General features: G+C 36.4%; 2 protein-coding genes and 1 long non-coding RNA gene across 14 annotated transcripts in view; 1 reads left to right on the top strand and 2 right to left on the bottom strand.

The window, feature by feature from the left end:
- Positions 1–7838: 7838 nt before the first annotated feature.
- Positions 7839–12217, bottom strand: LOC147871736 (ryanodine receptor-like). 3 transcript variants are annotated; one of them, XM_087360199.1, is made up of 5 exons: positions 11519–12217; positions 10867–10932; positions 9996–10178; positions 8690–8861; positions 7839–8242 (listed from the first exon to the last, which is right to left on the bottom strand). In XM_087360199.1, exons 3-5 carry the CDS (start codon positions 10067–10069, stop codon positions 8036–8038), a joined length of 453 nt encoding a protein of 150 aa, XP_087216325.1. In that variant the 5' UTR covers positions 10070–10178; positions 10867–10932; positions 11519–12217; the 3' UTR covers positions 7839–8035. The 3 variants fall into 3 exon arrangements, 1 of the variants encoding a protein (XP_087216325.1); XR_015538326.1 differs by lacking the exon at positions 7839–8242 and having other exon boundaries at positions 8725–8861; positions 10004–10178; positions 10867–10960; positions 11519–11624; positions 11713–12217; XR_015538325.1 differs by lacking the exon at positions 7839–8242 and having other exon boundaries at positions 8726–8861; positions 10867–10960; positions 11519–11624; positions 11713–12217.
- A 711-nt stretch (positions 12218–12928) lies between these two features.
- LOC147871735 (uncharacterized) lies at positions 12929–17268 on the bottom strand. The gene is made up of 2 exons (XR_015538370.1): positions 17194–17268; positions 12929–16446 (listed from the first exon to the last, which is right to left on the bottom strand). It is a non-coding gene; the product is annotated as an uncharacterized LOC147871735 (long non-coding RNA).
- An 83-nt stretch (positions 17269–17351) lies between these two features.
- LOC147871734 (fatty acid synthase-like) overlaps positions 17352–25084 on the top strand; it is a 32176-nt gene continuing 24443 nt past the window's right edge. Inside the window, exons 1-5 of one of the 10 annotated variants that reach the window (XM_087360266.1) lie at positions 17352–17484; positions 18369–19072; positions 20004–20939; positions 22547–22667; positions 24173–24336. In XM_087360266.1, the coding sequence (XP_087216392.1) occupies positions 24214–24336 (123 nt within the window). In that variant the 5' untranslated portion in view covers positions 17352–17484; positions 18369–19072; positions 20004–20939; positions 22547–22667; positions 24173–24213. The other 9 variants (XM_087360269.1, XM_087360267.1, XM_087360268.1 and 6 more) reach the window with 9 other exon arrangements.

The following is a 25084-nucleotide window of genomic DNA, read 5'->3' as shown; positions in this document are numbered from 1 at the left end:
CTGACTAAGTCACCACACAACGGCGTGACTTGAATTAAAATTATTTAAAATCCAGCAACAAAAATCTCACTGACAGTGAGAAATATGTTATTCTGGAAATTTTTAAATTTATAAATAAAGTTGTTTGTACTATTGTTACAGTTTCTAATTTTTATTGCTACTTATAATGTACTATGTGTACAAAATAATAATATATGTTATTAAAAAATGTTACTGGGGGGGGGGGCATGGTGTGATCACATTACAAGCTTTTATTGTACATTTTTAGAATTTATGGCACTCAGTCTCAAAGAGGTTTCATGTCCTTGGATTAGGCCATTCCTCATGCCTAAAGTAAAATACAAAAAGATAGAACTGTACTAGTAACTGGTCCTTCTAGGAAACAACTGCTATGGCTGCAAGTTTGGAACCACTGAAGAGACAGGAATATAAGAAATATGTCTGGAGCGACATTCAATGTAATGATGTTCATACCTAGTTTAAAAACAATCTGTTCAGTAGAAACATTGCTGACAGTACGTCATTGATCGATAAAGGAACAGACACTGGACTCATAAAAATAACCCTCACATGAGGCAGTCGACATTTTTGTTTCAAGTAAAAAATATTACGATATATATTACGAACATTATCTCATTACACACTCACCTTCTGCTTCGGCACAGAGCTTGTGGTACCACACCTTTGGACAGTGTTCACAGGATAGCACTGGCAGCTTCTCACGTAGCTGAGCCTCTGTCGTGGCAAGAAATGCTTGTCTTGTTGCTGTGGAAGCATACCAACAGACATTTAAACAAAGGATTGGCAACATTCGAAGTAATGGTATGAGTCAATTATGAGACAGCCTCAGAAAGTACACAACATACAGCATTCTCATCACAAAATTCTATAATTTTTATGTCAGATGTTTAACACATTCACTCCCAGGTACTTGGCTACTGGTTTACCTCTCAGTCATTTTCAGTAGTACTTCATGTTCCACAGATATGAATGACAAATGACCTACAAATTTCAATGAATTCCATTAAGGTAACTGCACGCAGTGACAGAATAAAACTACATGCTCAAAGTGTGTTCTGAAAGCGTTATGTTTTGACTTCTAAAGGCATGCTGCTCTTTGACCAGGATCATACAGCGATGATAGGAATATGCCCTGATAAGACAAAAAGCGCCTTTCTCAGAAAACTGAGAACACAGTTTCACATCCTGTAACTAGATAGTGTATGCAGGTACCTTTCGAAAGTCCTTGAATCACTGATCAACTGCCAATCACTTCTCAAATGTAATACTTCAAAATGTTAGAATTTTGTTAAAAATGGCTTAGCTGTGTGAGCATGTTAAGAACACAGAAAAAAAAGTCAGATTATAATTAATTCAATTCCAATGCCACATAATCATTGTTCACAAAAAGAATATTATTAAATATCCTTGAAGCCGTTTATTTTTCAAATTATTGTTCCTTACAACTTATTATATTTTTTAAATAATGATATTTATGAAAGCAAGTTACATCAAAATTCATTATCTGAAAAACTGGACAGAACGCAAAACATTTATCACATAAATTCAATAATATCGGAATAATAGGTGAATTTGATAGAGAAATGGCGCAAAGAACACTTTGTGGCCAAGGGCTGTCCATCACATCTTTCAGATTAAAAGATCACACTGCCATCTACCAGTTGCCATATGAACTATATGTGCTGTCATCTGTCAGCTGCCATATAAACTATTTGATATCCCACCCATAGTGTGTACTTTAGGATGATGATGACAGACTGTTTCCTTTGCCGCAAGGATTGAACTTTCCTGAAACCACAAGAGTCCACTGTCTTTAGAGATATGTTGCATACATGCCACATCCGCTCAATGTGATGTAGAGAATGTCACTGGAACTTACAGCAAACAAATAATGCTTCTAACAGGCATACAAATAAACTATCAGCAAGATCAAAATCTTATCTACATAGTTACAGCAGTGGTATGCAAGTAAGAATGGATTACCTGAGGTGCTGCATGGGTTAGTACATCTTAACTGATGCTGGCAGCATATGGAGGGCAAAAGAGTTTTTATGGCTTACTAAAACCGGCAAAAGAATAATGTCGAAAAAGACCTGTACTGGTTGAATCTCCCAAGGTCCTTTTATTTTATTAGGAACAGTAATAGATACTGAGCCAAATTTAGTAGAATAGTTCAGTGGTTGGAACCCCCTCCCCCCTTCCGCCCCAAATTAAGTAGGATTTGAGGTTCTCGTGGTGGCAAGTATGAAGATGGCCGACTTCTGGGTTGTTGCGCTGTGTAGTCTGGTAGAAGTCATGAGCACAATAATGATGGAGGCAGCAAGTATCTCTGAAACATCAGTAAACTTCTACCAGACTACATGGTGCTACAATCAGCCATCTTCAACTCTCCGAAATGTTTCATACTACATTAAGAATAGGTTCTTCCGATAAAATGAAGTTATAAAATACAGAGATAAACTTATACTTACTCCAGTGGTAATGCTAATTCATTAATCTATGTAATGAGAAATGGTTTCTATCAATTCATCTTCCAGAACATATTCAAAAATAAATTCCCAGTCAAGATGCTACAAGATGTGGCTCACATTCTTTTGTACCAATGAACATTGGAAATAAAGATGTCCATCTCACCTGCTACCAAATCATCAGCTACAGATTCTGACTGGCACTTGAATACATATCCAATGTACGACTCCACATTCAACTCTCGACAGATGAACCCAAAGTGGTCTGCATTCTTGATTCCCTGCACATAAAGTTTGCACCCATCACAGCAAGTTTTTCTGACTTAGTCCCTTAAAGATATTTAAAAAAACAACACTGAAATATGTCAAACGGAATCTTAAGGCTACACGAGAGGCTAAAATGTAGATAAGAAGACATTATTAACAATTTGCTATGCTACTTAAATTCAGTGTTTGCTTATGCTAACAAAGCAATTTAAAACCAGCAAATTTTTATGCTGTGGCAATATGAATTTAAATATAAAGAAGATGGCTGTATTTTGGTTTGTTGTGCCATGTACACTGGTAGACAGTCTTTTTCATATCTGGTGCCACGAGTACCTAAAATATTGTTTTAAATAAAGTGTTTATAATGCCAAGACATCTATAATGACAAAGTTCTTTAAATCTAGTGCTGCTTTACGCCACCACACCATATGGACTTTAAATTCAGCATCAAAAAAATTCTCACACCATGTCAGATGTTAATACTAGTACAAAAATGACTTAAAAATTCACAGAAAATAACTATGCACAATACTAAAGATGACTGGATGTTGCGCCACGTAGTCTGGTAGAAATTGACTGATGTTTCAGAGGCGTTTACTGCCTCCATTATCAAAGACATTTTCCAGGATGATATGACATATAGTCTGGTAGAAACTGACCAACAGTGCAAAGGTGCTTACCACCTCTATGCCTGCTGATAGAGGCTGTAAACACCTCTGAAATGTTGGTAAACTTGTACCAGACTATATGACATATCATCTCAGAAAAACAGTCATTTCATTTTCATGCTTGACACAATAAGAATCTGAATCTCATGTATGTATAATAATGTATTCAAACTTTCACAGTGAGACACACACACTGAATGTAGTTCTAGTGCTGAAACTAGTGTTGACTTGTTAGGCAGTACAAAAAGATTACACCACAAGATAGGAAAAAAAATGCAGTGTGAACATAGATTATGTATTGGGACGGAGAGATGAAATCGATTCAGTAATGAATTTAAATTTTTCTGGAGTGTAAGGAAAAAGTTAATATCTTCCCATTCATGTGCATGAGCCAAACATTAGGTTTCATGTTACTCTGTTCTAGTGCAACTGTTTCGAAATTGTCCATGTGCACGTTCCCTATTACTGATGACAACGGAAAGCCCATTGTCATTCTATATGTTAGTAAAACTCTTCACTGACTTGGAAGTGCATAGCCAGATCTGCTTCCAGGACATCTTGTGTAAGCACACTGTATTCACTTGATCAATTAAAAATGTACACAAAAGACTCAAATGAGGAGAGGTTATGTGAACGTTACCAGACTTAACATTTATCATATGGAAACAGGGTATCCCCCATCCCCCCCATCATGGAGAAGCCAGCTGGACAGAGCTGTGATCCATGTTCAATAACATTAAAATATAAAATTATGAGGATGGCCTGAAAAGTATTGCCTCCTCTTAATTAAAACATGAATGGGAAGGAATTTTTCAACGGAACAAAAACATAGGAAAAATTTAGAGTTTACTCTTCAAAATTATACATTATTTTTCTACAGTCACCTTCTATTTCAATGTACTTATGCCAATTATAAACTAAATTTTTTAAATAAATTTTTGTAGAGCTATGAGTTTTCACAAAGAAATTATCTCACAGCGGACTTCACTTCTTCATCTGACCTAAGCGAAGAGATGAAAATCACTTTGCTGGATCTGGGCTGTATGCGGAATAATGCGAGAGGGAAAAACCCAGACATTCAATCGCTTCTCGTGTTCAAGTACTGGTGTGAGATCTAGCGTTATGTTGAAGGATTGTGTGGTTTTTGTTATCAACTCTTTTGAATCTTTTTGTCAACTTATTTAAGGATTAGATACAATGTTCAGATTTAATGGTTGTCCCTCATTACATAAAATCAGCAACATCCCAAAATGCAGTCGCCACACTGAGAGCTCAAACACGAGAAGCGATTAAATGCCTGGCTTTTTCCCTCTTACCTCGTCCCCCATATAGCCCAGACTTTGCACTGAGCGATTTTCATCTCTTCCCTAAGCTCAAGGAACATTTATGGGGCAAGCCCACTGTGAGACAAGTTTTTGCACAAACAAAACTCAGAGCTCTATAAGAATAGATTTTAAAAAAATATTAATTTATCGTTGGCATCAGTGCATTGAAGCAGAAGGTAACTGCAGGAAAATAATGTACGATTTTGAAGAATAAACTCTAAATTTTGTATACGTTTTTGTTTCATAAAAAGATTCCTTCCAATTCACGTGTTATTTAAGAGGAGGCATTACTTTTCAACCCACTTTCACGTACATATTCCAGGTCATAACCTCCAGCCCATCAGTACCTGGATGCAGCTAGCAACATCTTTCAGGTGCTTGTGCAGTAGAATTTGCTTTCTGTCTGGACTGATGAGCCTCAAATCGATGCGACCAACTTGAAATAGCATCGTGCGGTTGTGATCAGTCTGAAACAATCAGATGTCATGTACAGTTCCTCATTTTGAGTCTGTGAAAACATTATTATACATGAATATCACTGAGTGAACTCAATAGTGCTCTGCAAAGTCTCATTTGCAGACCAGTAAATTAAGAGCGGGCAATCTGACAACTAGTACCCCATTTGCCTCATACTGCGCAGTTGGTACAAATACCAGAAGTATAAAAATCTAATTAATAAACATATATCAGCTAAGAGTAAACAATTTAAAGTGGAATTAAAAATAATTTCTTTCGACACACACCTTCCACTCTAATGATGAATTTTTAATTTTGTAATTTATACTATTGCAATCATGTATGTAAATTTCAAGTATGGTCATGAGTATAAACTTTTAGGCATATGGAAAATAACATATATGCATGTATTCTTATGTGGATGTGTTGTTATTTACTTGGTATATTAATTTAATAGTAATGTATTTTGAAATTAGTGTCATGTTATCTATGCTACTTATAAACATACTGTATGGAATTATTAAAAGTGTATTCCCAAACCTGCAGCTCATAAAAATACACTCTTCTCCTACCCAAATAGTCATTGAAACCCTTTCATCATCACATTTCCTGAGTCACATAACTAACTAACTAACTAGATGGCTTACCGAACCCGAAGGTTCATCACCGAATTAACCAAAGCCCTCCACTGGACCCTGACCTCGGCCAACAAAATCCAGTCTCCTTCAACTCCTATCTCCCATAGATCCCACCTGACATTATCCTCCCATCTACGTCTAGGTCTCCCCAGCGGTCTCTTCCCTTCAGGCTTCCCAACCAGTACCCGGTGCACACCTCTTGTCCCATCCATGCGCGCTGCATGTCCCGCCCATCTCACTCTTCTCGACTTAATCACCCTCACAATACTGGGGGAGCAGTACAGATATTTAAGCTCATCATTATGCAGTTTTCTCCACGCCCCATCATCTTCCCTCTTAGGCCCAAATATCCTCCTCAACACCCGATTCTCAAACACCTGCAATCTGTGTTCCTCCCTGAGTGAGAGACCATGTTTCGCACCCATACAAAACAGCGGGCAAGATTATTGTTTTGTATACTTTAATTTTCAAGTTCTTAGAAATCAGACGGGAAGACAAAATATCTTGGACTGAGAAGTAGCAAGCATTTCCGGAATTTAGTCTCATGGTCACCAAAATTGCTTGTATCGCTTTTTCTCATTACCACGTGTCTTTATATAACTTTTCATCACCTCTTTTCCTCAATCATGTGCTCATCACCAATTGGATAACAGCCTACTCTTCTGTTCTGCCTATCAGATTCATCACATTCAACTTGTCACGTACCGCCTGTTCTATATAAGGCTTCAAAACACCCAACCACGTGTTGTTCACACCGAAGACAACAACTGAAATTTTTGCCAAAATACGGAATAACTTTCAAGATTCAACATAGATCATTCTCGGAGTCTGAAGACGTTCATCATGTATGTGGTTAGTCTAACTATAGTGAATTTTTCTCCTGAAAAATGTTTAAGAGATATAAATGGATTTAAGAAGTGTTACAAACCTAGAAGTAACTTGATAAAGGATGAGAATAGTAATCTGCTTGCAGATTCCCACAACATTTTGAACACGTGGAAGAATTACTTCTCTCAGTTATTGAACATACATAGGGCCAATCATGTTGGCAGACAGAAACACACAGAGCTGATCCATTAGTACCTTTCTTGAGGTTGAAATTGCTATTGGAAAGTTAAAAGATAAAAACTGCCATGTAGCGATCAAATTCTGGCAGAACTGATTCAAGGAAGAGATGAAACATTATATTCTGAGATCCAGAAACTCTTTAACTGTATTTGGAATAAGGAAGAATTGCATAAGCTGTGGAAGAAGTCTACCAATTTACAAGAAGGGCAACAAAATTGACTGTAGTAATTATCAAGTTATATCATTGTTTCTTCTACTTCATTTTTTTTATTTGGTGTTCTGTCTGACGGCAGGTCCATATGAACAGGATCCTTCCATCCTTTTCTCGGACTGGGACCTGTTCATATACGTTCTTGGCAGATGATCCAGAAGTGGTTTGCCATTGCCTTCTTCTGTGTGGGAATGGAGTAATTGTTGGGATGCCACGGAGGAAAACTCCGTGTTGCCTAGACCACGGCCTTACCCAACACAAGTTATAAATTCGGGCACCGCCGGGAATCGAACCCGAGACCCCAGGATTACAAGGCCAGCTTTCTAACCGCTAGACCACCGTGGCGGATTTGTGAATGCAGTAAGAAATATTTTTGAGTATCCATGTATTTTGATTATTCATGCATCTTATCTTCATTAGCCTGGATAATCAGAAGTTTACCACAGCAAATTAATGCTTGTACATTTTTAAATTTCCTTTCAAATTTTTATAAATAACTATTGATCGAATAAAGATGACATTAATTCAGACATTTACGTACAATATAAGTTCAGACTATCCTGTAAAAAATTAAATATGAAATACGGCCCTTTGGTCTCATTTTAATTAAGTTCTTTATTATTAGTGTGCTGCATCAACATCCAAAAGGCCTATTACAGATACAGCACAATAATAAATACAAGAAGGTAACAACAAATAGATTATACGATTAAATATAATGTTAAAGCTATCTCAAAGCCACAATTTTATTATACACGAATACAGAATTTAAATGTTGCATTATCAGATTACTGGCTTGATGATTCAGCAATGATCGTACTACTGCAATGCATGGCCAAATGAATTGTGCATAAGCCATGATGCAAGGACAATAAAGGTTAAGACTCTCCCTCACTCATTCATTAACATTCATTCATTTTCCTTGTTGCAGTATATCAGAAGACACATACATGATGAAGTTGGTGAAGAGAGAACCGCACTTTCGAATCACACGGGCCGTTCTAGATTCTTCTTCTTGACTACGGCTGAAGTCTAAACCATCATCCATCTTTCCTTCCTCATGGAGTACAGCTTGCTTTTCCTCAACTTTACCAACTCCTTTCTTTTTTGTCTCGTATGACTGAAAGAAAGAAAGTGCAGTATTGGAATAAATATTTTATAAAAATTAATTTATCTTAGTGTGAATGCTAGGCTGTGACAGAATCTGCTATAAATATTTTACAGCTTATTTTCATTTATTTTATTAAACTTCATATTAGTGCAATGATTCTATGGTGTCCTTAACAAGATTTTTTTCTTTGAAGAAACATTTTAAATTTTGCTTCTGAACAGTTTCAGTAAGATAGTATTTAGTTTCTCCATAACTGCATGTTACAATGCCACATTATTATTCATTGTGCAATGACTGTCAGGTAAAACTGCAACTCTCTTTGTCAACACTTATTTAATATAATATAATTATTTCAAATTCTTACGTTACAAATCTGGTAACTTGAAAAGTAAACACCTTACTTTCCACCACATCTATTACGACCCAATTTAGTCGACGGACAATACGTATACAGACCTTGTACGAGAGCCACAGCCCTGAATCTGAGTGCTGCACAATGACAGTACTGTCACCATATTTGATGATGGGAGCTCCGATCACTTCTAGATCCTTTTCTTCCAGGACCACTTTTAGGTCATCCTTCTCTTGTCGCAAGCAGAAAGTGGACGTGGCAAGTGTAGCATCATCTCTGCGTGCAAAAATGTAAAATGTTACATGAATTTTTCCAATACAGAGATGAATATACTCTCATCCTAACTTTCAAAGCAAAAGCTATTAACACCAGTTGCCCAGCTGTTCTGTTCAAGAGCGTACGATATTACAATACGTGTCAACTCATTAAAATCATTTGTTTTCTAATTGGGAGAAATTGAAGAAAAAACTGTAAGTCATAAACCTATAATAGTAAGGATATTTTATACTTGGGTTGTAGTAAATCTTTGCAAGACTGTTTACTCTTGGGGTCCTTCTAGTTAAATGTTATAAGGTTTATAATTACTGATGGGTCAGGCGTTGTATATAATGCATGTAGGCCTCAATCTCATGTAATGCAGAAATGAAACTGCTTCAGATTCTGAGGAACAAAACCTAAAACATCATTACCACCTCTGCCCAAGTTCTGTTTATATGAGCATATGCACAGAACGACTGTAAAGTCATGCAACCCATTCCTGACACACATTCTATTCTAAATAAAAATAAATTAAGCTTAAATCAGAAAAAAAACAAAAATACATTTTATATTATATGTTGCTAATGTCCATTGTGTTCGGTGATTCACGCACTCAAGCTTTCGCTCAAATTTAATGAACTGCAGTGTAGAGTTCCTGTTACAGAAAAAACAGTTCACCAAAAACAAGAAATTGTCAATTTCTTCGGCACAGGAGAATCTGGAAATGTAATCATAAACTCATGATGGCCATGTTAAGTAAGAATGAAATGGTCGAACACTTTTTTGCACTTCTGAAGAAATTATCCTTGCACTTCAACTGCTGTAAGGCGACTGACGGACTGGTGCGAGGAGGTTAAAACATGACGTGCCATGTGTGGGCCTCGTACACTCACAGCAGTATTGTTATTTTTATTAATCCAGTTAAATTGTATTGAACTGAAACCATCAGCAAATATTTTAATATGGGTTATGTGACTTCTCAGTTGCCAGCCATCTCTACTGGCAGTAGAATCCAATGGTTCAACACTGCTAATGCAAATGTCAACCACTGGATACAACCCTGAGCCAGTTCCAACTTCACAACCTATTTCTGTAAAATCCATACTTCTCTTATTCTATGGTTATGCTATTTATCTTCCATAGTTAACATACTTTCTTACTAGGTAGAGCTCATTGTTCTCATTAACTCCCAAGTATCGAACAGTAGTAAGGTGGCGGATCCTCATCGGATGATACCAGTTGATGAAGCCGCCTGCCCATTTGGTTCTTGCCAATTCCAGTCACCACAGCGATCTAGCTTGACTCATTACACTGCCACCCCCATGAACAACAATGCTGAAAGAAATTAACAATTAATTGCATACAACAGATCACCATGGCTGTGCGTTCTATGATATGGACCATTCAGACTGGAATCACAGGTTTCAATTCAGGTTGAAGCATGTTTCTAAGTACATAACACAAAAAAAAAAAAAATTCTGTGTTCATTTCCACGTGCGTCTGCCAACGGAGTAACTATCACGTGGCCACTCTTTGTCTTCATACCCCAGGTTTCTGTTACAGACTTGTACCATGACTGGCTACACAGAATTACCATACCAGCTGCTTAAAAATTTAAATTGACCATCACAAACCTAACACTTTGGACATGAAGGGTAAATCCCGTTTTCCTAAATAATCAATTTCTAACACAATTAGAATGAAAAAATTTAATTATAAAAATTAAAAATATTCCAGTGAGATCTGATAATTTCAAGATGAGTATGAAGATGGTTGTTTCTTGGATATAGCACCATGTAATATGGTATATATCAACCAACATTTCAGAGGAGCTTATTGCCTGCATCATCACTCTGATGACGGAGATGGTAAGCTCCTCCAAAACACACGTCTATATCTGCAAGACTACACGACGCCACATCCCAGCAGATAGCCATCTTCTTTAAAAACAATTCCTTTCTAAACATATAAAGGACCATACCTCATAACTGTATTTCATCCCTTCCAATAACACAAATCTTACTTTTGTCCAGGTTGATCGGTCCAAGTAGATGGAATGGTGAGGCATTCATCACCCCCATGGAAGAACCTTAACACATCACCACCAAAGACATAACCTGAAATATGAATGTGCAATGTTTCAGTTACGCATCTTGCTTCAGATAGCACTAAACCATTCAGTTTCTGTTAACAAATACAACCTATAATAACACATACATATATAACAGTTGTCATGTCCACAATATAATACAACTATATTTTAATGGAGGTTCATAATATCATAAACAGAATCTCTTTAAGTTAAGAATCAGACTTCAAAGTTATTTTTGGCATTGATCTACTGAGGTAACAACTTCTATATTGTCATTGAAATCACATTTACCAACTTAAATGAAGTGATCAATTTGAAGTATAAAATTGAAAACTGGCAGTAAAATGAAGCATTTGTTGCAACTCCTCCAAATTACTATAGATTTTAAAGTGACAATGTTGTTTTTTTTGGGTTGCGACATCAAGAAGACTCATAGGAAGACACCAAATTTCAAAGACAGTATGTTTCTCCAAATCCACAGAGCACCACAACTTGGAAGAACAACACCATCATCTTCTATCTATACTTTATAGTATGCCTGATTATAATTACTCTCTAGTGAGCTGAAGTGCTGTATACATACCTACATACTTCATCCTGCTGATACCAGTTCCATACGGTTGCACAGACCAGTGAGACACATGAAAAGATGCGTTCACCACAGACAGGTCATTTTCTTTAGCTGTGCGCTTTAAAATGGCAAGAATGAGACAATTACAGGTTTTATTCCAATATTACGGCCAGGTTTTAAACCAGGTGTGGGAATATCCAACTTACCATCTTACTTCCCTCTAAAAGCATCTTTCAAACAAATGTTTTGCTCCTTCTACCAACTTCTTCCACTTCCCAACCAGTATCTCAACTTGTAATTGTAGCTCTGCTGCAAAGTTTCGGTCAGCATTGTTCAGCAGTTTCTGTGTTGTTATCATTTGGCTGCAGTGTTTCAATATCATCTTGGAGAGCCTGTATAAAATTTATACAGACTCCACTGTATTTTCTGTTTTTGTCTTACTATTCTGTTATAAAATTAACAGCTACAATAATTAATTTATAAGGGTCTAGGATAGAAATCACCAATATTCTTCTCTCTGTAATACAGCCTCTTCCTTCAGAAACCGAAACTTGTTCAACTGATCGTAAATTTGATTATTCTTATGAGAGTTGAATACTCATCACTGTGATCACAAAATCCTGTTATTTATTCTGAGTCACTTCAAAGCAGAAGTCATGTAGAATGTATGAAGATTATATAAATTGCATGAAATGACATGTTCGAAATAGTTCTTACTTTAAGTCCTCCACATAAGGGAAAGATAACACACATAAATTCAACAAACGCTCAAATAACGTCACATTAACTTGCACGACCTCGCAATATATATGACAGAAGAAATGCAGTGGACAGAAAAGTTACACAACAGTTACGCCATTTTCTCGTACGTAGGGATGGCAACATCTGAAAAGCAGCGGACACATCCCGCCATCGCGGGAGAATGAGGGATATTCGATTATCATTCTTTGCGCACTGTAACAGACTCTGCTGCCATCTACCGACCATGGGTCTGAAGTAGATCTACGTCGAAGCACACTCCGTTGACCTGCTGTGTGAAATGCTGCCTGCAATACATCACATACTGTAATTTATGTATGCCAGTAGTTCCTCAGAAATGTTAGATGTGCTATTATCATTCTATTTCTTAATAGGTTTCCCAAACTGTCTCCTTCCTCTACATTTCTGGATCAGAACTTTGTATTTCTCATATGCCGCATATATGTTCCATGATCGCCTATCACATCCTTCTTAATTCAACTGCACTAAAAGTTTTAATTAAAAAATAAATTAAGAAGCTTCTTATTATGTAATTGTTCCCAGTATTCTGTTACCGGATCTCTTCTAAAATCTCAAACATATTCCAAGACCTGTACTCTCAAACTCTCTTCTCTTTTTTGAGAGACCAAGTTTCACACCCCAAAAAACAACAGGCAGAAAGACTCTTGCATACATACATACATCTTTATTACATTCCATGGATCCATAAGTTAGTCAGATGACAATAGGATGTAGAATAAGTCGTAATAATAATACAATACATGTTATACAAATACAAGTCATATAAATGTCACAAAAATACAAAGGATAAATTACGACTTATCTGTAGACATTGGGAATTCATCGACAGAGTAAAAGGAGTGTGTAATTAAGTATTTTTTCAATGCTGGTTTAAATTGTGCCTTTTTATTTACGAGACTTGTGAGATTTGATGATAGATTGTTCAAAATTTTGATCCCTGCATAATATGCACTCTTCTGAAAACGTGAGAGGTTGGCAATTGGTCTATGGAGCTGATTTTTATTCCTTGTGTTGACATGGTGTATAGTTTGAAAGAGTTCTTGGTTATTTACAATAAAGTTCATTAATGAGAATATGTATTCACATGGAAGAGTTAAGATCTCTAATCTCTTAAATAGACTTCTACATGAATTCCTAGGTTTTACACCAGCCAATAACCTAACAATTTTCTTTTGTAAAGTGAATATCTTTTTGATGTTTGATGAATTTCCCCCCAAAATTATTTCATATTTCATTAAATAGTTAAAATAGGCTAAATATACTGATCTGAGTGTGTCAGTGTTGCTGACATGCAACAGAGATCTAACTTAGGTATCAGTTTATCAATATGATTAGTCCAATTTAGGTGATTATCAATTTTCAAATCCAAGAATTTTGTGTTTATCGACTCTTGTATATACTTCGCATCATAACCAATACTTAAAACACATTGTGGTGAGTTATTTGTTATAAATTTTATCTAGATTTAGGGTCAGCTTGTTAGCAGTAAACCATTTACTCATAAGAGACAGAACTATGTTTGATGTTGAACAGAAATCATCAAAATTTTTATTTGAAATTATGACACTTGTGTCGTCAGCAAATATTATGGGTTCTGTTGAAGTATTTATTGTTTTTATTATTGGAGGAAGGTCATTTATGTATATTATAAAAAGCAAGGGACCTAAAATTGACCCTTGGGGAACTCCATGTTTTATTGTTCCCTCCAACATGCATTTTTTGGTTAATAGATTTAAGCACATTGTCTGTTAGTTTGAAAGCAGCATCTTCAGTGGATACACATTTCCTGAAGCCAAATTGTTCCTGGACTAATATGTTGTTAGCATGCATATGATGACTTAATCTATTGTACATAATCTTCTCAAGCACTTTAGAAAAAGTAGTTAAAAGCGAAATTGGTCTGTAATTTGTCATATTGGTTTCGTCCCCTTTCTTGTACAGTGGTCGTACTACAGACATTTTAAGGTGGTTAGGGAAAATGCCTGTGTATAATGAGTGATTACAAATGTGGGTTAATGGACGACTAATTAGAACTGAACAAGCCTTCAAAATTTTACTTATTTCATCATAACCTGATGAGTTTTTTGATTTGAGGGAATTTATTACACTTTTCACCTCAGTTTCGGTGGTTGGAATGATATTAAAGCCAGAAAAGTTTACAGGAAATGCAGCTTTTAAAATGGAAACAGCATCTTCTGTCCCTGTTTGATTTAAATTTAAGCTTTCAGTAATTGTTAGAAAAAACTTATTGAAGGCATTAGCCACTGTTCCAGGATCATTTACTTTTTCATTGTTTATTAGAAGAGATGGCATCTGTTCTGATAAATATATTTTTCCTGTCTCCCTTTTTATTATGTTCCATGTTGTTTTTATTTTATTGTCTGATTTTGCTATAAGTCTATTGTAATGCTGCTTTTTAGCCTCTTTTATATGTGTATGTGTTTAACTGATTAAAAGTAAAACTCGAATAAAAGACATAAGTATGGATGTGAGTGAAATTACTGAAAAGGCATTCTGAGATTTTCAGTTTGTATAAATAAGGATAATGTCTTTACAGTAAATTTTACAAGTTATGTAATTCCATTTCATAATATAAGAGGAAATCTACCACCTTGGGTTGACAAGAGCATCAGAGACCCGTTTTAGAGTATGATTATGCTCTGAAACTGCAATTAACTTGTTTGAGTCATGCGCCTGAGCAGCATGCTTACCCTTCTACGTATTGAACACTGTGCAGCTTTGTGAGATCTGACATTTTCACTATGGTAAAGATGACAATATGATGATAGTCATCTGGGTTATGACACCGTGTAAGGCTGAAGGTAGAAACAGTAGTTTTCTCTGAAATCTTGGATTCTACCTATAAATCTACAAGGCATCACAACCCACAACAACATAATCAATGTACAGGTCATACTGAATCATCCTTCTTTATACTTTTCACTTCATCCAGTGTAATTATTATGTTATTTAATGCTGTATAAGTAATACATTGATTTGTTCCATAAAATGATTAATAAAAAGTAATCCCAGTTAAGCCAGAGGTGGCAGTATGATCATCAGCTCATCAAGAAACTTTGGGTAAACTAAATGATTTTTTGTTAGAATATATATTTTGGTAGAAAGCGTATGTGGAATCTGTTTCAGGGATTGATGGTGGAAAATCCAGTTGTGATCTACATTGCAGTCCAGAACTATGATTGGCTGCCACAAATGCAGACTGTCATCCAAAGCAACACTAAGCATCGCATTATCCTTGTAGCTCAGGATACACCACTCAATGGCATTTTGGGTCTCATGAACTGTATCTGCAAGGAGCCAGAGACCAACTTTGTAAGGTTAGAGACTCCTACTTGAACCTTTTTACTGCCAGTGAACAAAGTACCACATGTTAACAAGTTTTCACCTGATTTCTAAGATTTGAACATTTGTGCAATATTTAATCTCTTTGACTTATAAATATTATTTTATGTTTTAAAATAAAATTTCCATCTGAGATGGTGATTTATTTAATTTATTGTTCTTATTTATAAATTCTTGGAACATATGCCAGTTTCACTATTACAATAAAGTCCACAATCAGAATTTTTGTTGAAATAAAACCTGTCTTAAATTTGCATAATTGTTCATGTTTAGATAAAATGTTATAATGTACATTTTTGTCTTGAAGATTAGCTGATTTGAGTTGGTTCACTCTTTTCTTATTCATTTTCAAATATTGCATGTTTGATTGTTTGTCATGTTAAGGGTATAGAGCTATGACTCTGTTATTGTATATCCTGTTCTTGCTGTAGCACCTAAAGTGTGGATTTTTCATTCATAACTTTTCTGTAGATGAATGTAACTTAGTTTTGTCTGAATCAAAAAGAGAGAATTTTTAATATGTGCTGATTTTTGTCGTTCCCCAGTTGCATAAGAGCTTACTTGCTTTTCTGGGAGTGATAGCTGATTTTCTGGCATGAAATTAAAACAAGAGACTTTGTGAATTGGCACTGAAATTACGTAATGAATTTAAAGTTATAATTGGTTAGTTTAATTTTGTTTAATTCTTTAGATAGGTCAAAATAAATGTTTGTTTGGAAGTGAGTTTAGTGTTTACATACTATGTGGTCCAGCTTTTACAGCATTGTGGTTGAGAGGATGACCTGTAGATTAGCATCCTGAATCAGTAATTGTAAGGATCACAAATGGAAACAGGCACTTCATTGTTATTCATTTAAACTTATCCAGATAAAAAAATTTAATCAGTCAGACCACATGGGAGATGGAGGCTTAGTTGAAATGATAATATTAAAGTTCATCTTATTGGAATAGGATGGGAAGCTGTGAACTGTATTCTTGTGGCTCACAATAAGGACCAGTTGGCAACAAACCTTTGGGTTCCTTGAAAGGCGGGACTTACTTTACTAGCTGAGTGACCATCAGCTTGGAAGAAAGACTCTGTTTCATGGAGTTTCAAAAGGTTGAATTAAATACATGTTCCTTTTGTGTGAAGACAATGAACTTTAATGTTTATTAAACTTATTTAGTAACATTATGATGATAATAAGGAGCCTTAGAATAATTCATATTAGATTCATCAGTTCGAATGACTGCATTATTCATGTCTCAATAAAAGGATATAATTTAAATATATAAGTGAACAAGCAGAAGGTCTACGCCCTCCTGCAAATTTAGTTGTGAGAAATTATCGAGCAGGGAATGTCCGTATTAGGTGTTGAGTGCTGCAAGTGCCATAATGAAGTCTGACGAAGGGAAGTTCGTGTTCGTAAGTACGGTTACCAGTGGGCTTAGTCAGTCGGTGTGCTAAAGAGAGTCGTGCAGTACAATCCCGTGGCGACATATGGAATAATCGTTTAAGAATGCTTCGCGCTAAGTTCATTGTGCAGTATTTTACGAAATCCTACCTGTTTTCATAAATGATGGAAGATTTTTAGGTTATGGAAATGTTTGGTAGTTGGTTTTCTATATGTGATGTTGATTGGCCTGATTAATTGACGCAGCCCGCGTTTCATCTTATTAGTTTCTGCAAATTTAGTTCCAAGAATTGAATAAACAGGGAAGATGTCGCTGCTGAATCCGCGTGAGGTGTTGAGTGTCTACATGCCAACATGAAGTCTGACGAGTGGAAGTTCGTGTCCGAGACTACGGTTAGCAGTGGACGCTTTCACTCGGTGTCTTGTGTTATAGATAGTCGTGTAGGTATTAAAGATTTGTGTCTGGTTTTGATCTAAGCAGGGTGTGAAACGTCGCTGGGTTCAGTAACAATTCGGGTGACCGAGAGGCAATGTGTGCCAGAATGTAGGCGATCTAGTTACGAAATGTGTGTTATTTGTTTCATAGTGCTTCGTGCTAAGTTGATTGAGCTGTATTTTACGATCCTAGGTGTTGTTCCGTGTGGTTGGTTTCATAAATGATTTTAGGTTATGATTATGTTTGGTAGTTGGTTTCTTATAGGTGACGGTAGGCGTGTTTCGCCTTCATTTGTTTGTAGTTCCTGTCATTTTTAAGGGCTAAGATGTAACTAATGGCGGTTACGGAAGTACTTTCCAGCAACCCCGTTTCTGCTTATGATTTTACAATTTGTGGAGTGGTATTTCAGGCAGCATTTCGTTCGGCAGTGCAGTGGAGTGTGCTAGGTAAGACATCTACTTCAGCCCTTTTGTCGTTAGATGGCAGAGGAGTTCGTCAGGGTGCGCACATATTGATCATTGAATATCCCTCGTGCTCCGCCGGTGGCGGGATGTGTTCGCTGTTTTTCAGACGTTGCCGTCCCTGCTTGCGAGAAAATGGCGCAGCTCCTCTGCTGTTATTGTTTACTTCGGACGGCGTGGTGGTAGGATGCATGCCCAGTCGAGTGCAGATTTACTCTCTTATATTGCCAGGGCTTGCAAGTTTATTTGAACTGATGTTTGTCATCTTTCCCCTGTGTGAAGTACGTAAAGTGGGAAATATTTTGGTTGCACGAAAGGCCGGATTAGTTGCCAGTAGGTTATTAATGTGGTGTAGAGTGACTTCGTAGTAAGAATTAATACTGGTCTCTTAATGCGGATGTTTATTTCTGTACATGGTTTTGTTTCAGACAGGCGTGAATGCAAGCATATGGGATACTCCAGCCGTTACGCAGTTTCGAGTCCATTACTACGAAGTTAGCAAGACTTTGCACCGGGAGCTGACATGATTATTGTGCATGATGGACACAATTCATCAGGCGATGCGGTTGGGATGACCCACAGACACGTGGTGGCAGCCTCTGTTTTTGTGACTTGCATGTGGAAATTCAGTAGCTGTTGATTTAAATTTGTGCAAGAGCTTATCGCAGTGAAGAAGCTAGAAGTAAGCAGCTAGGGTTACAGGTTGTAATGTTGGTTATGTGGCCACCACACCACACCACAGTTGCCCACTTTTGATTCCTAGTGACCAAGTATGGGGTGTTCATAGCATGCCTCACAATGCCACAAGGAAGACCTCAGGCCCTCATGCGATCTCCTTGCTTTCAGAGGAGGTGTACTGTTATAGATTCAGTGTGAGTGCCTTGTCTGTCTGAAAGAGGAGCTTGAGATCAGGGGATGTGCTTAGTGGCAACTTTCTCGTGAACTGTATCTGTAGTGTGTGGAGTAATATTACCAAGAGATGGCAGACAAAGTTATCTGAATATCAGTGTTTCAGAAGATCAGTTGTGTGCGTGATGGGGAAGCAGCTTAGGTGGAGGTGGAGATGTGAAGAACCAGACAGAATGAGGCACCTGGAGTGTTTGTGACTTGGTTAGGAAAGTGCAGTATTCAGGTATGTTAGAGCGTAGAGTTTATTTACATTCCATAGATCCTTCTTAGGACTCAATCAAAGGATGGAGAACAAGTCATTTTCTGCAATATACATAAACCTCAGGACTTCATTCAATATACATAAACTTCTGTATTTTCGACACAATAACAAGTACGTGTTTCACATATCAATGTACATAACCTGAGAATTTTAAATAGAAATACAAAAGTGACTTTACATATAGATTATAGATATACATAAAGTTTATGGATTTTCAGCAGAGATGAAAGCGTCTACAGAATAGTAAGAGTGAGTGAAGAGGTAATCTTTCAATGCAGGCTTGAATACCTTTATATCATAATTTAGACTTTTAATTGTTGGTGGAAGATTATTAAACAACTTGATACCTGTATAGTACACCCCTTTCTGATATTTAGTAAAGTTAGCATTTGGCACACATAGGTCATGTTTACGTCTTGTATTTAAATTATGTACATCTGTATTTCTTTTAAGATTATCCAATTTTTCCACCACAAATTATAGCAAGCAGAGTATGAATTCACTTGCAAGTGGAAGTATATTAAATTTACGAGACAATTTTCTACAATAAACCCTGCTTTTGACACCTTCCATTATTCTAATTATTTTCTTTTGCATGTGAAAAACCTTATTACTGTCTGTTGAATTCCCCCAAAAGATTAATCCATAAGACACCACAGAGTGGAAATAAGCAAAGTAAACTAGCTTTAAAGTATCTATTGTCATGGGTGGTATGACTATTCTCATGGCAAGGCACGCAGAGCTTAATTTGGGAATAATAATATACTCAATGTGTTTCTTCCAATCTGAGGTATTGTGAACTCGTAAGCCAAGGAAACTTAAATATATAAGTGAACAAGCAGAAGGTATATTTCAGTATGAGATCTCTGAAACATTTTGTATATATTTTCAGGTGTTATTTTATTCTGGATACATCAGCACGCCCATTAACCCTCAGACGTGGTTTTACGTGTACACACGCGGGCATTTAAATTAAAGTTCTTGTGGATTTACGTATAAACACGCGAGCCTCAAAGCCTAATTTAAAACGCCCATAAGTATGGAATAAATAACGCCAGCGCGATGAGGTTTGTTCTCGCCTGTTGTGGAAATAAAGCTCTATGTGTATACATGTGGCAACAGGGTTACATTCCAATGACCTGCAAGGGAGAGTCTAAAAATAAACGCCTGACCTGGTAGTTTACAATGGCTTTCTCTTCGACAAGTCGACCCTTGACGGAGCTTGAAGAAATACAAGTTTTAAATGAAGTTTTAGAAGATGATAGTATAAGTGAATATAGTTTGGACGATGATAGTGTATTTGACATTGATTATACACAGTTTGTGACACCGGGAACTGTCGTGTTTAGCGATAGTGATTGTGATAATGGTAGACGTGGTCGACAGGACGACATCGTACATGCAGGTGTGGTTTCCAACAAGTTTTTGTGGGAAAATATAGACTCATTTCCTGCTTCACGAGAAGCATTTTGTAATGTATGTGGTCCCCAGTTCGACACTGCTGAACTAGATGTCGTGAGTTTATTCGAAAATATTTTTGATATAGCACTTGTGCAGCACATTGCTGTTCAAACCAACAGATATGCTCAGCAAGAAATATCAAAAAGTGCCAATCCTCTCACATTTCGCTCTAGGATTAGGAAGTGGCAAGATGTTACAGTGGGCGAAATTTACGTTCTTTTGGCTCTATTTATGTTGATGGGCATTGTGCAAAAGCCTACACTTAGATCTTACTATTCAAAGAACCGGCTGTTGTACACTCCGTTTTTTTATGAAACTAAACTTCTAATCGACTTGCTTCCACTGCTCACACATCTCATCTTATAAGGTAAGATTATAAAACCATCTTTTAAGAGGATTTCAGTGAGAAATTCATAATTATATCTCATATAATTCAAAAGTTATGAAAAAAAGAGTATTTTACAGCAAAATTTAAACGGGCATTTAAAAAATACTACCGCAGGAACAGCACGACAGCAGTATATGCGGGGTATTTAAACTACCACGTCGACGGGTTAAAGATCTTGTTATGAATGTATACAGTGATGGAAAGTGGGGGTCATACCGACACCTGTCACTAGACAGCTGTGCACTGTTACTGTGCCACATGCCTATGTCAGCATAATGACCCGAGGAGATTTCTCCAGCTTCAGGTGGCTGGAGGGAAATCTGGACCCTGACAGGTGCTGATCAACTCTTGTACACAGTAATGTGATTACTTTAAAGTTCCATTATAGTGATGAGGGACCAGAATAAATGTACTTAAAATTTAATGCCAAGTGAGCTTGCTTTACTTTCTTAAGAAAAAAATCACATTATTATGCTGTCTTTATATGTCCATTCCTAACACTTTTAAACTTTTGAATCAGGCAACTAATCTGACAAAATTCAATAATAATGTTATGTCAGTTGAGGCCACCCCAGTTTCCTATAATTAACAGTAACAATATGGGATAGTAGTAGCAGCTCCACTTGATATAGCATCCTGAAAGTATGTGTAGCAATAAATAGATCTTCAACAAATATGCTCCCTCTTGAAAACACTACATTTTTTATTTTAGTTTCCTAATTTGAGTAAATAATTTACTGTGTAGTTGAATTCCTGTATATTATTGACACCTACTTCCCCGTTCTCTGTATTATCTTCAACGTTCTCTGGGATTGCAGAAATTTTAAATGATACTCTTGCTTAGTTTCTACATCACTCAGTCTTTTGACCCCGAATTTCTCAATCCTGTATATCTTCCCCGCCTGTTTGCTATCATTAAATAATGGTCAGTGTCACAGTCCGCTCCCCTATACGATTTTTGTTTCCTCTGATCGATCAAAACGTGATCAATTAATTTATGGGTGATCCCATCAGGGGACATCCAAGTGTGCTTATGGATATAAAGATGTGAGAATGTTGTGCTATTGACAATCAGATTTTTGGATGTGGCAAAGTTCACTAATCTCACCTCAGTGTCATTACTAAATTCATGTAAACTCTCACTTCCTATAGTTGGTTTGAACTTATCCTCCTGACAAATTTTGGCATTGAAGTCTCCTAGCAGAATCTTCATGTGATATCTACTAAACTGATCAAATACACACTAATTCTCCATCTTTACAGTATTTCCATTTTAAAAGTTATCTCTTTATCAGTAGTATGTAGGAACTGCGAAATCATACAGAATTATCTACGTTCAAATAACCATCTTTGAACCTTGTGTTTTTTTCTCAGTAGACCAGTGTCTTACTTTTAAACCATCAGTTTACTTGACAGACTTTGAATTGGATTCTGTTTCATTGAAACCTGAAGGAATTCCATTGCTTAAAAACCACTTTTGTGGTACTGAGTTGATTTGTATTACTGCAGAATAATATCAGCTGATAGGTTAACAAGTCACGTGAATGTAGGCAGTCAGATTTTTGTTAACATGTGGAATGTTTCAGCATTCAGTTGGAACCAAATGAAGAACTGGTGCATATTTATTACTCTGCACTTAACTTTAAGGATGTGACGACAGCAACAGGAAGGCTGACTGAGAAACCTTCCAGGCATCGGGTGGATCTGGTGAGAACAGACGTGATATATGAATCTAGACGATGCTAAGAAAACTATTCTGCCTTTGACTGTGACTGCTCCTGTTGCTACACCGTGCACTCTTGTTTTAAAATAATATTTTAATTTAAGTGTTGAAGAACAGAAGACCCTGAAGACTGGGGTAATACTTTCTCTGAAACATAGGTAACCATTTACAAGGTTTCACAGCATCACAACCTAAAAACCACAGTTGACGTCATCGCTACAATAAGAATCTCAAATCTCATACATACTCTGCTTCCACATTGATATAGCCTGGTATTGTGTTTGTAGTCAACTAATTAATTAAACAACTGTATCGATGCTGATCTCCTGGAAAGTAACACCATGTGGACTTGTAGGTTGAAGCCCTGAAGGTGGAGGCAGTATGTGTTTCTGAAATGTTGATGTCTGCCTACAAGTCCATAAAGAATTCATCAGCATTAATAATTTTACTGCTATGAGAACCTCAGTCTTAACTAAATAGTTAATTAATGAGCTGACCGTACTGTGAAGTGCCGTGCCCTTCACACACTGATGTACTTTGTTTGGGGCAGTATGCACCTATTGTAATCTTTGCTTTGGTGATTGTTCAACTTCATGAACAAGAAGTATATCAGAGAGTAAATGAAAGTTAGGTTGTCGAATTAACTAACTTCATAGCGTTATAAGCTATCTTAAGAATTTGAAAACTGCTAATGTGGCCAAGAATTTACCCTGTATATAAGGAACCTTAAGGTTGGTTATTGTGTTCATAAGAACCACCCACTTTCACGTATTCTGATCCAGTTGGATAGCAAAAAAAAAAAAAAAGGGCATGTAGGTTTAAATTTGTTATTTCTGAAGATGAATTATAGTTGATTACAAATACTAGGAAATTTCCCATCAAGAATGGCGAAAAAATCTAAAGTCATACTTAAAAACACATTTTCTTTATTCTTTTACAAATCAATGTATGAAAATTTAAATTTAATGTTTTTTAACAAAAAAAATCACTATGTATCTTTGCGTAACTAAGATTGTAGTATGATTTAATGTAGTACAGTCTTAAACATGATTTTATATCTAAGTTGTAACAACTGTGCCTCACTGTGTACATGCACATAGTAGGACGACCTTAACAACATATCCATGGCTATAATATTATCTCATAGAGCCCAAAATCTCTTAACAGGAAATGATCACCAACCAACCAATAGTAATTATTATGTAGTTAAATAATAGTCTACTGCTCATCAGTTCTCTTGTCAGCTTTCAAAATCTACGCTGTCCTCTGTGTCTATATGCTGGTTTCTCCATTCACTATTAAAGAACGTCCTGTGCCCTTGTGAGAAATTGCACAATCAACATGAAATTCTGAGGGACACACACACACACACACACGTATATATGTCTCCACGTCACATAATGTAATAGTTTGTTTTATATATTACATCACAGCTTTTTGTATTTCAGGAAAACTTGGAATTTGTTACTAAAGAATTTTTGTGTTGAAGGGCTAGAGTTCTATGGACGTGACCAGAATGGGCAACGAGTTATGGGCATGTTCACTTCTGTAGCCCTGGCATCGATGGTGCTGGCAGACCAGAACTTGCTGTGGAATGTGCCTGAGCACTGGACTCTTGAGGATGCAGCAACTGTGCCTGTAGCCTATGCAACAGTGAGTGATGAAGTTAAATAAATATTAGGACATTTACTCTTAAGCATTCAGAATCTTATATCAAAACTACAAAGTGGCTTCAATTAATGTTGAATTTATCTGACACATTTTTTAGTGTACACTATATCATTTCAGATTTGATAATAAGCCAAAGTTACAGGACACCTCTGGGCTCTCCATTTGAAATTTATGTCTCTGATTTCTGTTGTAATGTTATAGTCAGTTCTGTGCCTGCATATCTGTTGTGACTATTATTTCCAACTAAATTTCTGTATGTATTTTTTATTAGTTCCTGCATATACTACATATTTTGTCAATTCCATTTTTGTTACTTTATTCCTAACACATGGCCTTGTGTCTAACAGTGTGAATATGTTCAGGTAGCTTAAATAAAGAGCTCCATATATTCCAGATCTAGACAAAGGAAAACTATCCACATTATCTTTCTGTGGTTTCATCTATAACAAATTAAAAAAGTTGTTGTTTGAATAATGATAGGTAGAACAGTTATTGTTTCATTTCTTTATTCGCAGAAATTTGTTTCTCCCGTGCCATATGTAACTGCTGTATTTTTGGTGGAAATTTCTTTCAACTAGCTTCTGTATTACTATTTTGTTGTCAAAGCAACATGCTTACTTTTGAATGTCTTTCTTGTAACAGACGACAAAATAAGATACGAAGGGTTTATTTGCACCGAAATAAATCTAAACTAAATATGAAAGGCTAACGTATGCTGTACCACAAAATT

The sequence above is a fragment of the Zootermopsis nevadensis genome, unplaced genomic scaffold, assembly GCF_977971745.1.
Source record: "Zootermopsis nevadensis isolate Lab colony 2312 unplaced genomic scaffold, Znev_1.0 Znev_ptg000040l, whole genome shotgun sequence".
Classification (NCBI taxonomy): Eukaryota; Metazoa; Arthropoda; class Insecta; order Blattodea; family Termopsidae; genus Zootermopsis; species Zootermopsis nevadensis.
Note: the sequence above shows the minus strand (reverse complement) of the source record. Positions and strands in the feature narration are given on the sequence as shown.

Excerpts from the sequence above, each read along its gene's own strand:
- LOC147871736 (XM_087360199.1), bottom strand. The coding sequence starts at position 10,069 with ATGAGGATCCGCCACCTTACTACTGTTCGATACTTGGGAGTTAATGAG. Across the intron at positions 8,862-9,995 it reads GAGCTCTACCTAGTAAGAAA|AGATGATGCTACACTTGCCA; the intron begins GTATGTTAACTA and ends TTTTGCACGCAG. Across the intron at positions 8,243-8,689 it reads GGCTGTGGCTCTCGTACAAG|TCATACGAGACAAAAAAGAA; the intron begins GTCTGTATACGT and ends TCTTTCTTTCAG.